The following is a 14358-nucleotide window of genomic DNA, read 5'->3' as shown; positions in this document are numbered from 1 at the left end:
TTCCTCTTATAGAAAAACCATCACATAATGTGTAAATCATGAACTTATAATCACAACCGTTCTGACTTGTGTTTCAGGTGTGTTTGGTGTTGATGGAGATCAAGAGAAGTCAGTGTCAGTGATGGAGGGAGAATCTGTCACTCTACACACTGATCTTACTCACATACAGACAGAGGATCTGATACTGTGGAGGTTTGGACCTCAAGAGACTCTTATAGCTGGATTATCTAAGAAATACATTGATATGTTTGACAGTAGGAAGATATTTGGGAACTGGACACTATGGCTGGACAATCATACTGGATCTCTCACCATCACAAACATCAGTACATCACACGCTGGACTTTATAAACTACAGATCATCAGTAACAGAGAAACATTCGTGCAATTCAATGTTACTGTCAGTGGTGAGTTTATATCATAATTCTTCAGTTTCTGCTGGTTCGCTCTTGACAAGATATTAATATTTGTAGTTCACAACCTACTACACAATTTTTAGATTTACAGACTGATAGACAAAAGTGTGAGTTTTTCCTCAGGGCAAGAAAATGATAAAGTTAAAATGATGAATTCATGTTTTTCAGCTCGTCTGCCCGACGAACATCCCAACATCACAGGTATCAATGTCCGTTTACAAAATGTTCCATCAAATCTTAAGTATATAGATACTTTATACTGTAAACAAAAGTATTTCAGAATATCATCTTCATTTCAGACATTTTCTCAATGGCGATCTCTGCAGTAATTATTTCAATAGTTGTGATTGTAAACGCAGCTGGGATCTTCTTCCTGTACAGGAAGTGCAAACATGCTTCTAAAAGAGGCAAGTGCCGACTTCAGCGACTTCAGCGAGCAGATTACACTGTAAAAAATATATTTCAGCTGAAGCAACAGAAATATATTGTAAAATAACAGGTTTTCCCTGTAAAATGACATCATTTTCTTTTAAATGTGCATTTTATTCTGTCATATTTCGTTTTTTGACCGCATTTCTAAAAATCATGCAAATCTTTAAAAACGTTATTTAAAGTGTATGTGAATGCTTTTACATTATGCTCTTATGTGAATTATAGAGAAGAATTCTTGTGAATTTGAGAAGTGTTGTGTTTTATTTATCCCAGTGGTCCAAAAAGAAGAGGACGAGGTGCTTTACATGGACACAGGGTTTTTAAGACAAGATAAACAAAGGGTAAGAATATCCTTTAACATTAAAATAAGCATACAGGTGTGTTTTATATCAAATAAAGCAGTCATTTTTACCTTTTTTTGCTTTTTCACAGAAAGCTAGTGATACTCATACTACGGTACTATATATTCAACAATCCGACACTGATCAAGCCACCAGCTCTCCTTTAATGTCCGTTTCTGCTGTGGTTCCGTTTTAAGGCACAAGACTAAGCAGAAAAACAAATGTATTTTGTAGAAAGCCTGAAACAAGAAAGACGATGCAATAAAGACTGGTGGTGGACAGGCATCTTCATTGCTGCCGTCTTTGTTTATGTGTTATCAAGTATTCAAATGTTCTGCCCGTTCTGTGTAAACTGTTCAAACAACAAATAAACCTCTTGACAAAAAAGTCATAGTACATGTTCTTTACTCTTGTTTATGGGATTCAATTATCATGACTAACCTTTTTTATATTAGTTAACCAGACATTTCATTGCACATGCATACTGAATCTCTATACAAGGTCTATACAAGGTCATCCCAAAACATCCATCTTTAAACAGAATTTTCTCCTGTATTTCTGGCCTTTATGAAGATCACATATTACAACATTATTGGTACTGTAGGGTCTGACCAAAGGTTACCGTCTGGGATCGTAAAACACAACAAGCTCTCAACAGGCACCAGCGAGTCTGGTCCATCTGCCCCATCTAAACACCTTCATCACTGACCAGGACAGAGTCCAATACTCTCCCCTGGACTTCAGATGGAGGAGAGACAGGGCTGTTCACCAAAGTGAGAAAAGTCATGTGGCCCTCAGAGAATAGAGAGGCTCTTTCTCTCTCCTAAACCACAAAAGAATGATCTAAAGTGATATACATGTATCTCCACATTGTATTATTGTCCCCATGTTATTCTACCTCACCTATAACCTCAAAGTTATGTGTGTTTTGTTGTATTCTGTTTATATTTACATTCTTGTACAAACAACAGGTAAATGTTCTTAAAAGCCTTTCATGTTTCATATCGAAATGTTTCCCTCTTCATTCCTTAAATGATCAAGAGGCGGTCCTGAATGAATTGCCTGCTTAAAACTTTAATCGCCAAAACCCTAAAACAAGTGCAAATTACAAACTTTACTTACCTTAAAGTTGAGCTCCTGACCTTTGTCTCTGCTTACCAGTGATGTACATCTAGGATACTTCTAAGATCAAGTGGTTCTCTGTAGTAGCGACTCAAGTAAAACCACCGAAATGACACGAATCGACATTCTTTGGCAAATTCTGTTGACGAAAGCACAAATAAGTCAATATGTTCTACACCGTCTTATCGTATATTTGAAAGTATAGAGAGTGATATCAGTTTTAGTTTATATTTGAGAGGTTGCATTTGAAGAGAACTCTGTGCAGAAGTTGGATTTGACAATGACTTTGTTGTCAGTGCTGGTCACTTACCTTCAGGTACATCGTCCAGACAGCCACGTTTGATCATAACATGCAGCACACGACCCAAACAACCGACCAGCCTTGCAGCATTAAAAGCTTGCCCTGTAACGCAAACAAGAATTAAGAAAAACGATCAATCTTGATCATGTCAGTGTGCTATTGGGTTGGACAAAGTTTTTTTAAGAGTCCCAGCAACAGAGAAACGTAACTCACAGTGGGTTTCAGGGTCTTCGAAGTAATTTAAGATGAGTTTCCCATGTCCTTCTCCAAATTCTGATACTTTGAGGTCCATCGTGTCCGGGTTGATCAGGATACTCCACAAAGGATTGTAGACATTGTGGTCGATTAAGTGTTTGACGGCGGTCACTGCTTGCTGCATTAAATCACAGAACTGCTGTAAATGATATTCTAGATATATTATTTATATTGCCGACTTACAATGTTGATGTAAGTGTCAAACCTCGACCACTTTGGAACACATTTGATGGCGACCTGCGAGGTAAAATCATCACATGTAAGCAATACATCAAACGTTAGTCTTTTAATTCATTGAAATACATTTGAATAAAAAAGCATTACACTGATCACTGTGTTAGGTGATCTGTGTGTTTGATGAATACTAGGGATGTCATGATTCTGCCTACTCTTGTCTTGATGTTCTAGTCTAGGGGCAGAGTCATGACAGACCCATGTGTTTTATGTGGAGAGAAACATATTATTGTCAATCAGGACATAATATGCGTTCTCTCCAGTCTCGTCATTGGCCCCGCCCCTCTCGTTCCTAGTATAGCTTTCCTCCTGTGTCTCATTACCCACACCTGCCCATCGTTATCCCCTTTGTTAGTCTCCCTATTTAATGCCCTCTTGTCTATTTTCTTGTGCTGGTTTGTTGTTCATGTATCCTGCCCTGTTTGGAGTGTTCGTGTTTCATGACGATCCTGTTGAGTATTTGCTAGTCTTGTTGAGTGTTTAGTTTTCAGTTGTGGTATCTTGTTTAGTAGTGTTTTCCCCATCGAGGGTGTTTATGTTTTGTTCCTGTGTTATTATTTAAGTCTATTCGTTAACCCCTTCATCCCTGTGTCTGCCTCCAATTGGGTTCTTCCCCACACAGTTCTTGACAAGGGATGGGCAATGTCTAAAGGGAAACATGGATAGAGTCTAATAATAAACTATTTATATTTAATTTGTTAATATTAATTTATATTATTTATTGTATAAACATGGTATTTACTAAACAATTTGTTGAATATTGTCATGTGACGAAAGTGAAATATTTGCTGGAATCACGATGCCGGCTCAACATCGTCATGTCTGATGGTATCGTCTATCGGCCAAACTCTAATGAACACATCCAAAGCGTTACTACCTTTAGGCCATCGTATCTGCGTGTCCCCTCGTAGATCAACCTATGATTTGTAACAGAACAGTTATTCATTCAAAAACGTCCATAGAATCAAGAGGGGTTCATTACATTCATTGCGATTCAACAGAATGAAAATATCAATATGAATTTCTTTCACCTACTCACTAGATGACTGTGAATCAGCTGGTTCTGTTGGCTCGAGATCATGCTCCTGCAAAAGACAGCGGTGGCTATTTCACATATGCAGTGGAGATCAAAATCAGAGAACCATTTATGAACACTTGAAGTAATGTAATCTTCATTGTGAAGAATGCAAAGGAATTATCGTTGTGTCTACACCATGCTGGCAGAACATTGTTTACAAAATAACTAAAGCACTTCAACAAAAAAAACTATTTTGTGGAAAACACAGTGATCGAAATTTGTACGCTTTCAGATTTCATGTTATTGGTGTTACTGTAATCTGGCACCTGGAGTTTATTTCTGGGACTTTCTAGCTTTCCAGGTTTTCTGATTTTGCAAGATGGTACTAAAGTGATGGGATCAAGCTTTTGGCCATTGCAAGAGAAGTTGGTCGTTCCAAATCTGTGATTTCAAGAATGAATCTTTACAGCATTTCGTACGGCTGTAACAGTGTGTTTTCCACAAAATAAAGGGTTTTTGTTGAAGTGCTTTAGTTATTTTGATAAAACACTGTTCTGCTGGCATGGTTTAGACACAACTACAATTCCTTGACATTTTTAACAATGTAGATTACAACATTTTAGAAGAAAATCAAGTGTTCATAAATTGTTCTCTAACAGATCTGTCAATATTTTTGGATTGTTCTGTGTGTCTACAGATGTCAGCGGAGATCAAGATACGGCCAATGATGCTCCAGCACAAGACAATGGTGACATGCGCTTTACCTCATACTACATTTCTACCATGTAAACCGTTGCATTAGTTGTCAAATGGCATCATCACGACTTTAAAAGGAAATGTTTATTTAACAGGGCCATCTGGTGAGGACCGCCCAGACAGCCCAACTCATGAGGGGACACGTCTGATTCTCAATCCATCATCACAGAGGTTCATGTCCTCAAATCAGATGATCTGCTCTCCTGTTACATAATTCACTTACTGTAAACGTCACGGAGAACTCTTTGTTTCTGATGATGGTTTTGTTCAAATATTTAATTTTTTAAGTCAAAACATTACAGTGATAATGTTAGAAATGACTATTTCTATTTGAAACTACAGACTGGAGTGAAGACGAGTGTGAAGGTTGTTGAAATATTTAAATGAATTTCTGAAGCACTTCCTGTATTATGGGATTGTTGTGGTTTTCAACTGCTCTTATTTTCTACATCAAATTGGAGCCAGGGTTCACAAAGTGAGGGGGCTTCTATGTTTAGTGGGGGGTGCCGGTTCCCCAGAGCTTTATGTATAATAAAACAATGGCGTCATTAAAACACTAAAGAGCGAGCTCTTGCTTTCTGATCGCTACTTGTCACTTCTGCATAATGGTGAAGCCCGTTTCTTGTCAAGCAATGCAGAAACATTTCCCCTGAATGCAAGCAGACCATTAGCTTGTTCGCCAGGAAAGGGATGTGATGGGTTGATCTCTCTGAATCATTTACCTTCCCATTTCCAAACCTGTTCATTGTTAATCATTGTTAAATCAGAGTCAATGGCTCCTTGAAACCCTTTTTTAAGAGAACAGCTTTAACAGCTTTTTTATTTCACATAGTACTTTTATTAGTTTACTCAGCAGTATTTTTTCACCATTATGAAATGTCATGCACATCGCTGACTGTGCGGTTGATGTGATGGATAAAATAGACTTGAAAACATACACTGGTTTAGTCTTCTATGTTGTGCTACAGAAGATTTGTTTCTTGATTCAGAGCGTCTTTGTCCATCATGACCTGATTAAGTCGTGTATATAAGAGTAATAATAATAATAGACAACAATAATGACTCCAATTCAAGATTTGGTGTAGAAGAACTTTTCCACTTTTTTAATCTAGTTCTCTAGAAACTCATCTATGTGCAGGTGCCTCAAAGAACCTGCAAACCACGTATACAAATATAAAAATGTAGTGCACAGAAAATGAAGATCTTTTTGTGCTGCCAAAATAATCAGACCACTGTATATTCGTGCATGTTTTCTGCTTGTAACTTAAACGCATCACAGTGATCTCTGATGGTATCAGATCGTGGCCCTCGGTTTGTGTTGGTTGTTGTAGTCGAGGGGAAAATAAGAGGAAGGGGCTTTACGTTCAGAGAACAGCTAGTAACCGCACTCATGGTTAGGATGTAGAAGAAAGCGTTTATCACTTCAAATAACACGTTACAGACATCAGAGTATATTACAGTACATGCAGGCAAATATGAATTAGGCTTCCGTGGACTCGAGTCCTCCTTCAATCTCCCCATATCCAGCCCTGTATGATTTTACAGTGGGTTTATTATATTTGATGACATTTCTAAAACTCTTACACTATTTTAATAAATAAAAAGAGGCTTATCTATGCAAATAACTGTGGGCGGGACTATTGCGATATGGTGATCTACTGATGAAAAACCAAACGTCTTTCAGGTCTTATAACGTAGCGCTAGCACATATTTACGTTACGTTTATTAAATAGTTTTTTTTCTTCAGGACAACATTGATGTGGATTTGTGTTTTGACGTGAAGTTTAGGCTGTTTATGTTTTGGTGAGAATGTCGAGGAATAATATTGACATAAAAACTTCATTTGGTCTCTTCTTATTGATCGTGAAGGGTAAGTGTATGTTTCATACGAGAAACATCATCTCTGTTTGTCCTTTTATCGAGTGATATGTATTTATTAACTTATTATAATGTTGAAAACAAATTGATTTAGTAAAATAATTGATTTAAAATGATAGTTCACCTAAAATGAAAACTCTGTCTTTGCTTTGTCACATTCGTGTCATTTCAAACCTGTATGACTTTCTTTCCTCTTATAGAAAAACCATCACATAATGTGTAAATCATGAACTTATAATCACAACCGTTCTGACTTGTGTTTCAGGTGTGTTTGGTGTTGATGGAGATGAAGTGAAGTCAGTGTCAGTGATGGAGGGAGAATCTGTCACTTTACACACTCATCTTACTCACATACAGAGAAATACTACGATACTGTGGATGTTTGGACCTAAAGAGACTCTTATAGCTGATTTGTATGAGCAAAACTTTGATAAAAATTATGGTAGGAAGATATTCGGGTCCTGGACACTGTGGCTGGACAATCAGACTGGATCTCTCACCATCACAAACATCAGTACATCACACGCTGGACTTTATAAACTGCTGATCACCATGAACGGAGGAAATCGATTCATGCAATTCCATGTTACTGTCAATGGTGAGTTTATATCATATAATTCTTCAGTTTTTGCTGGTTCGCTCTTGACAAGATATTAATATTTGTAGTTCACAACCTACTACACAAAATTATTAGATTTACAGACTGATAGACAAAAGTGTGAGTTTTTCCTCAGGGCAAGAAAATGATAAAGTTAAAATGATGAATTCATGTTTTTCAGCTCGTCTGCCCGACGATCTCAACACAAACCACACTCAACATCTCAACATCACAGGTATCAATGTCCTTTTACAAAATGTTCCATCAAATCTTAAGTATATAGATACTTTATACTGTAAACAAAAGTATTTCAGAATATCATCTTCATTTCAGACATTTTCTCAATGGCGATCTCTGCAGTAATTATTTCAATAGTTGTGATTGTAAACGCAGCTGGGATCTTCTTCCTGTACAGGAAGTGCAAACATGCATCTAAAAGAGGCAAGTGCCGACTTCAGCGACTTCAGCGAGCAGATTACACTGTAAAAAATATATTTCAGCTGAAGCAACAGAAATATATTGTAAAATAACAGGTTTTCCCTGTAAAATGACGTCATTTTCTTTTAAATGTGCATTTTATTCTGTAATATTTCGTTTTTTGACCGCATTTCTAAAAATCATGCAAATCTTTAAAAACGTTATTTAAAGTGTATGTGAATGCTTTTACATTATGCTCTTATGTGAATTATAGAGAAGAATTCTTGTGAATTTATTGAGAAGTGTTGTGTTTTATTTATCCCAGTGGTCCAAAAAGAAGAGGACGAGGTGCTTTACATGGACACAGGGTTTTTAAGACAAAATAAACAAAGGGTAAGACTATCCTTTAACATTAAAATAAGCATACAGGTGTGTTGTATATCAAATAAAGCAGTCATTTTTACCTTTTTTTTCTTTTTTACAGAAAGCTAGTGATACTCGTGATACTATATATTCAACAATCCGACACTGATCAAGCCACCAGCTCTCATTTAATGTCCGTTTCTGCTGTGGTTCGCTTTAAGGCACAAGACTAAGCAGAAAAACAAATGTATTTTGTAGAAAGCCTGAAACAAGAAAGACGATGCAATAAAGACTGGTGGTGGACAGGCATCTTCATTGCTGCCGTCTTTGTTTATGTGTTATCAAGTATTCAAATGTTCTGCCCGTTCTGTGTAAACTGTTCAAACCACAAATAAACCTCTTGACAAAAAAGTCATAGTACATGTTATATTTATATTCTTGTACAAACAACAGGTAAATGTTCTTAAAAGCCTTTCGTGTTTCATATCGAAATGTTTCCCTCTTCATTCCTTAAATGAACGTGTATACAGTAATGTATTATACACCTTCATCAGCCAATCCTTGCTTTAAATCCATCAGGACTCTGAAACCTTCTTCATCACGCACCAGAACTTGTCCCATCACACCCAAAAGCTGATCTATTTCTAGCTGCGTTTAAGGAGATTGTTGTTTATGCAGATTTAATACTCCCACTCTTTGCATTGTCTATTTCTTTCAATCTTAATTTATTTTACGTTTCATGTGTTGTTTGCCAAAGTTCGTTATTTGTTAGTTAGTTGGTTTGTTTCCTCTTTAATGTAGTCAATAAACCCGCATCTGTATCCACGCTCGAATCGGTTTATTGATCACATCTTATCGTCACTTAAACTCCTTGATTTCCAAGTGTTTGAAGTGTTTTCCAAGGCCAGGAAAGTCATATGTCATAGAGTTAAGGATGGTGTGATGTGTTGCTTGCTAATGAAATGTATTTATTTTGGGGTCAAAGAAATTGAAATGTCCCCATCAAAAATACATTTACAAAAGGGATTTTATGTCCACAGAAAGCCCATTAAATGCCAGTCAAATGTCTACTTAATGGTTTCAACTAAGTAAGTTTTTGGAGAATACAAATAATTAGATTGAAGACTATCATTAATGATCTAATAGCAGTTGAAATTTTCTAGTGAAGACGTGTCGGGTCGACATGTCCTTTTTTATCCAGCTCTATCATCTCAGCTTTTGTCCGGTCTGGGTATGAACTGCGTCATGCCCGCTCTGGTAACAATGAGATAAGACTGGCAGACAGTAGAGTAGTGTTCCAGGTTGATCTTACTAGTGTAACATAAACCTTCTGAATATTTATATTATGATAGTGTAGTGTATGCAAGATTATAAAGATGCGTCTTTAGTCTAGATTTAAACTGACAGAGCGTGTCTGGCTCCCGGACAGTGCGGGGAAGACTGTTCAGTGAAACACAATATTTATGTACAAATTCAAACAACATGCTTATCCTGACTTTTTGTTGTGAATATGCCTGACAAGATTTGATACACTGAAACACATTTTATTGGGCGTCTTCTGTAAATCAGGGAAAAATGTATGATATTTAAAGTATATCAAGTTCAACCGTAACATAAACACGAGAACCTGATTCATCACGCCGTATTCGTTAACTCATATTTGACATTCTTAAAAGTCAGCTTGTTTTAAATCACTTCGACATATACAGAGTTTGTTGTTGTGTACATTGGCGTCTCTTAACGTGGTGTGAATGACATATGACCTGCTAGGTTTCTCTTCATTTCGCGCGCTTTACAGTACACAGATGTACAGTAAACGTAACAGTAATCGCGGTAACTGCTTCTTTTTCACAAAAACCTGGATAGACTTTCGTAGGTTTGTATCGAGTCGAAACCTCAGAAAAGTGCGGAGACTCGCGGCTTGCGGCGTCGGATCGCTGACTGAACTGAAGAACTCGATGTTTTGAAGTGCGCGGTCTATGACGTCACAAAGCCAAACGAACGCTGCGGGACATTCGCTCAAAACGCACTAGAAAACCCTTTTAGTAATGCGCTATTATTGTCAAACGCTTATTTTTATACTTCTTTTTATATCGGATTTGCTTAAAATAGCTTTTAAGCGCACAGTTAGATTGTTTTGTTTGTTTTCCTCCGCGCGTGATCCGATTGGTCATCTCCGCTCTGGTGGGCGCGGCTGCGGCAGTTTTCGCGAAACTTATCTTTAGACAAAATCTTAGATCGTATTTCGTAAAAATGTTTCTTTTGAAGAGGTTTTCAAACCTTTTCTTGATTTATTCATTTTTTCATACGAATAAAACGACAATCTTGAGGGGACAAACGCGGAAGAACTTTTTCTTCGTTTTGAATTGAAGAAACAACACAGGTAGAATGTTCTTAAAATTGTTTGGTGAATGCAGCCGATTCATCGCTTCAAAATGATCCACACATATAAGAGCGCCACCAAAGATGGACACTAGGGGGCAGTGTTTCCACGAAAAGTTGAGCAAATGAATGTGATATATAAGACTGAAACATGTCACCCTAGCTGATTCTCTTACAGTATCTTTCTTTTTATAGCACAGGGTGTAAATCCAACAGTATCTCTCTGTATCTGTATCTGCTGAGGTCTGTGCAACTGTCATGGACATGCTTTAAAAAAATAGTCCCAAACAACAGACAACGATCTGTTTGCTCGACTGTTCCAGACATTTATTGTGTTTGTGTTCTCACTTTTATCTGTGTCTAACCATTGCACATTCGGACATGTTTTTTTTCTCTCCTGCCTACATTTGTTTTACTTTTTGTTTGGTGTTCGGCGCGAACACCGGCAAATAGTTTTAGTTTCTAGGACCTACATCTTTAAACTGACCCAAGAGCGCAGAAGTGGGTTGTCAATGTCAATGTCAATGTCAAGTTTATTTATATAGCACTGTGAAGTTCAACCGAGGTTGGCCAATGTGCTGCACAATTTAAACAGATTAAAATAAATGCAAAAAAACATACAGAAATTCAATCACAGAAAGCCAGTTCAAAGAAACGGAAAGTGAAAATGTACAGTGTATCTCTCAATGTCATCAACCACATGTGCAACTGATGTACAGTACCTATCCTTACAGCAAATTACAGCTTGAATAAGTGCTAATAAGCTATTGAATCAGAATATAACATGATTTTGATGCGAATTGCGCCCATTTGGTCAAGCATTCGGACATGCTTAGGTATTAAGGATCATAATTATGGTGTGAAGAGTGACCGGTTGGGGCATCACTGCTCTATGCAGCCACCTGTTGTGTTGTTACTGTAAATATAATCCGATGTATTCTGGCCAAACACTGGATCTTTACTGTTTGTTTGATATGTATTTGGCATGATTTGTAATGGCTTCATTAATCATAAATACTTTCTCAATGAGTTCATCCTCATGTGAACCACATGACAATGATATACACTGAATATCAAATACAGTAAAAAGAAAAGGGGATGCAACTCTCATTATCGGGGCAGTGATTCGATCTTAGATATTAAAACACGTTTTTTACACATCTTGTGGAAGCTAGAAACCAACTAGTCTGAAACTGAAACCAAGTAAAACTTAAGGTCATTCACTCGATCAAACGGAAACAAAATGTTGCATATATTGGCATTTTATAAAGCATTTATTGGGATTGAAAGATACATTTTTTATTTGCAATACTTCATGTAAATCATGACTGATCCTATATAGAGTGCGCAGAACAGCGAGTGTCACAGTTCTGAAATCGATGACGAAATAACTATTAAAGGATATTGTAAAGCATCGGAAGTTCTGGTACGTTTCAAGATTTTTTTAAACTAATAAATGTCTTACTAAAATGATATACTGTTTACTGAAAAGAGCTGAATTGATGAAAAGAAAAAATCACAAAAAAAACACAATCTTGTTAACGTGTAATCCATTGATTTGGATATAGATATATTGTCCCAAAAGGCAAGAATCATAGATCATTGTTTCCCCTTCTACACCTCTTTAAGCAGAAGTCCATAGGGCCGGAAGGAGCTCTTCACAATTTCTTTCTCTTTCTCAGCAGATGTCCCATCAGGGATGGGGACCAACCAATAGTCCATGTCCTTGATGATTTCCCTCTTCTTGGGGTTGACTCTGTTCTGCATGATGATACTGTAGGTCTTTCCATCCTTCTGCGATTTGAAATTCTTGCTGTATTCATCTGCCACTTCTATGTCTGGAGATGAATAAATTCCTCTCCCGAACATTTGTCTATTGCCCGCCTTGTAGTGGCTTTTTATTATTCCCTCAGCTCCTTTTAAATCGGTTCCATGGTAGGACACCGGCCACTCACCGGGATCAGAGTGGTTCCTCCATCCTTCTGTTCCAAGCCAAGCGTTCCCGTCTGGGTACTTATCCCGCACCTTCAGCGCATAACGCTTCCAACCGTACGGACGCTCGTACGACTCGTTCCCACGCTCGCAGTCAGAATCAGAGTCAGACTTGGACATGTGAGTGAAGTCAAAGTCATACGCTGGGTCGAAGAATTCTTCTGTAATCACGAATAATACTTTTCCCGTAGAAGAGCTTGTGCTTTTTTTTTTCTGGGTTTCTTGTGGTGATTTTTGCGACCGGTCACCAATAAACCAGCCTGCCAGCAACGAAGTCAAATACGACAGAGGACTGAACAACAACTCTAACAGCTCTTCACCAAGAAGAGCAATCTCCGGTAGATTGGTAACGTCCAGTTTAACAGCTCCATCTGAATCTGAAACGTCCGACAGCAGTTTCACCGTGACTCCCAGAAGAGCTGTGAGCCCTTCAGCTAATATAAACTTGTCTTCTGCCATCGTGTTGAGGTTTGGCCTCGTCCAGAGAGCTAGAGCTCTGCTTTAATGTCGACAGGTGACGGATAGGCCTATCTAAAGCGTGTAACACTCATTTGAAACTGAAAGTAAAGCATGATATTTTATAAAGGGCCAAATAAAGGGAACAATGCCAAATATCATTTCTGCTTTCCTGTAAGCGAATACAAAAAAGAAACCCTGTTTATGTAAGCTTGTACAGTCAACATAGCTGTGATCCTCTGTGATGTTCATAGAAAAGTAGACACAGAGATGAATTTGTATTTATGCTCATTTATTTGTGGTGTTTTTTTCACGATCTGTCACCAGCTATAAATTAAAGCAGAAAATGTAAATATATCTTCATATATAGTACCTTAAACAAATACATAATATTGATTTTGTATTATATTAAAGCAAACATTTTGCGAAATCTCCTTTTTGTCGTGAGTCAAAGCACACGGATGGGCAGCGCTCGAAACGTCGCTCGCTGGCGACGCCTGCGACTCAAAACTGTGTACACGCGAACCACACAGTCCAAACGTTAAAAAAACTCTTAACAGACCAATTTCAAACGTTTTCATGAAATCTAAATGTAGTCTACAAACCATTAAATGCTATTCAATAGACAAAGTTTGGAAAACGTATGTCTTAATGTTTGGTGTTCTTCTGTGTTTTAATTGTTACCAGTCAGAAGAAGCATGTTGTATTTCATTTATTTTGATAAAGATGATTCCATTCAGTTTTTATTTGCATAACTACATTCAATATTAGGACTATATTGAATATCCTCTGTAATTCAACGCCATTTTTATTGCATTGGCCTAAGGAAATCTTTTAAACAGGAAACGTTTTAGTCAATGGGTCTACACATGACAGCGTGTCTTCCTGATGTATGTACAACTGATGTACAGTACCTATCCTTACAGCAAATTACAGCTTGAATAAGTGCTAATAAGCTATTGAATCAGAATATAACATGATTTTGATGCGAATTGCGCCCATTTGGTCAAGCATTCGGACATGCTTAGGTTTTAAGGATCATAATTATGGTGTGAAGAGTGACCGGTTGGGGCATCACTGCTCTATGCAGCCACCTGTTGTGTTGTTACTGTAAATACAATCCGATGTATTCTGGCCAATCACTGGATCTTTAGTGTTTGTTTGATATGTATTTGGCATGATTTGTAATGGCTTCATTAATCATAAATACTTTCTCAATGAGTTCATCCTCATGTGAACCACATGACAATGATATACACTGAATATCAAATACAGTAAAAAGAAAAGGGGTTGCAACTCTCATTATCGGGGCAGTGATTCGATCTTAGATATTAAAACACGTTTTTTACACATCTTGTGGAAGCTAGAAACCAACTAGTCTGAAACTGAAACCAAGT

General features: G+C 37.4%; 1 protein-coding gene across 4 annotated transcripts; it reads left to right on the top strand.

Moving 5' to 3' along the window:
• Positions 1-3492: 3492 nt before the first annotated feature.
• Positions 3493-8536, top strand: LOC306903156 (uncharacterized protein). Of its 4 annotated transcripts, XM_079472122.1 has the most exons (9): positions 3493-3552; positions 4144-4261; positions 4817-4867; positions 4971-5046; positions 7019-7351; positions 7533-7586; positions 7685-7792; positions 8094-8161; positions 8253-8536. In XM_079472122.1, the coding sequence occupies exons 5-9, from the start codon at positions 7063-7065 to the stop codon at positions 8298-8300; spliced, it is 567 nt and encodes a 188-aa protein (XP_079328248.1). In that variant the 5' UTR covers positions 3493-3552; positions 4144-4261; positions 4817-4867; positions 4971-5046; positions 7019-7062; the 3' UTR covers positions 8301-8536. The 4 variants fall into 4 exon arrangements, with proteins under 4 accessions (XP_079328248.1, XP_079328247.1, XP_079328246.1 ...); XM_079472121.1 differs by lacking the exon at positions 4144-4261; XM_079472120.1 differs by lacking the exons at positions 3493-3552; positions 4144-4261; positions 4817-4867; positions 4971-5046 and adding an exon at positions 6551-6745.
• Positions 8537-14358: the final 5822 nt, after the last annotated feature.

This window comes from Barbatula barbatula (genome assembly GCF_947034865.1).
Source record: "Barbatula barbatula genome assembly, chromosome: 13".
Taxonomy (NCBI): Eukaryota; Metazoa; Chordata; class Actinopteri; order Cypriniformes; family Nemacheilidae; genus Barbatula; species Barbatula barbatula.
Note: the sequence above shows the minus strand (reverse complement) of the source record. Positions and strands in the feature narration are given on the sequence as shown.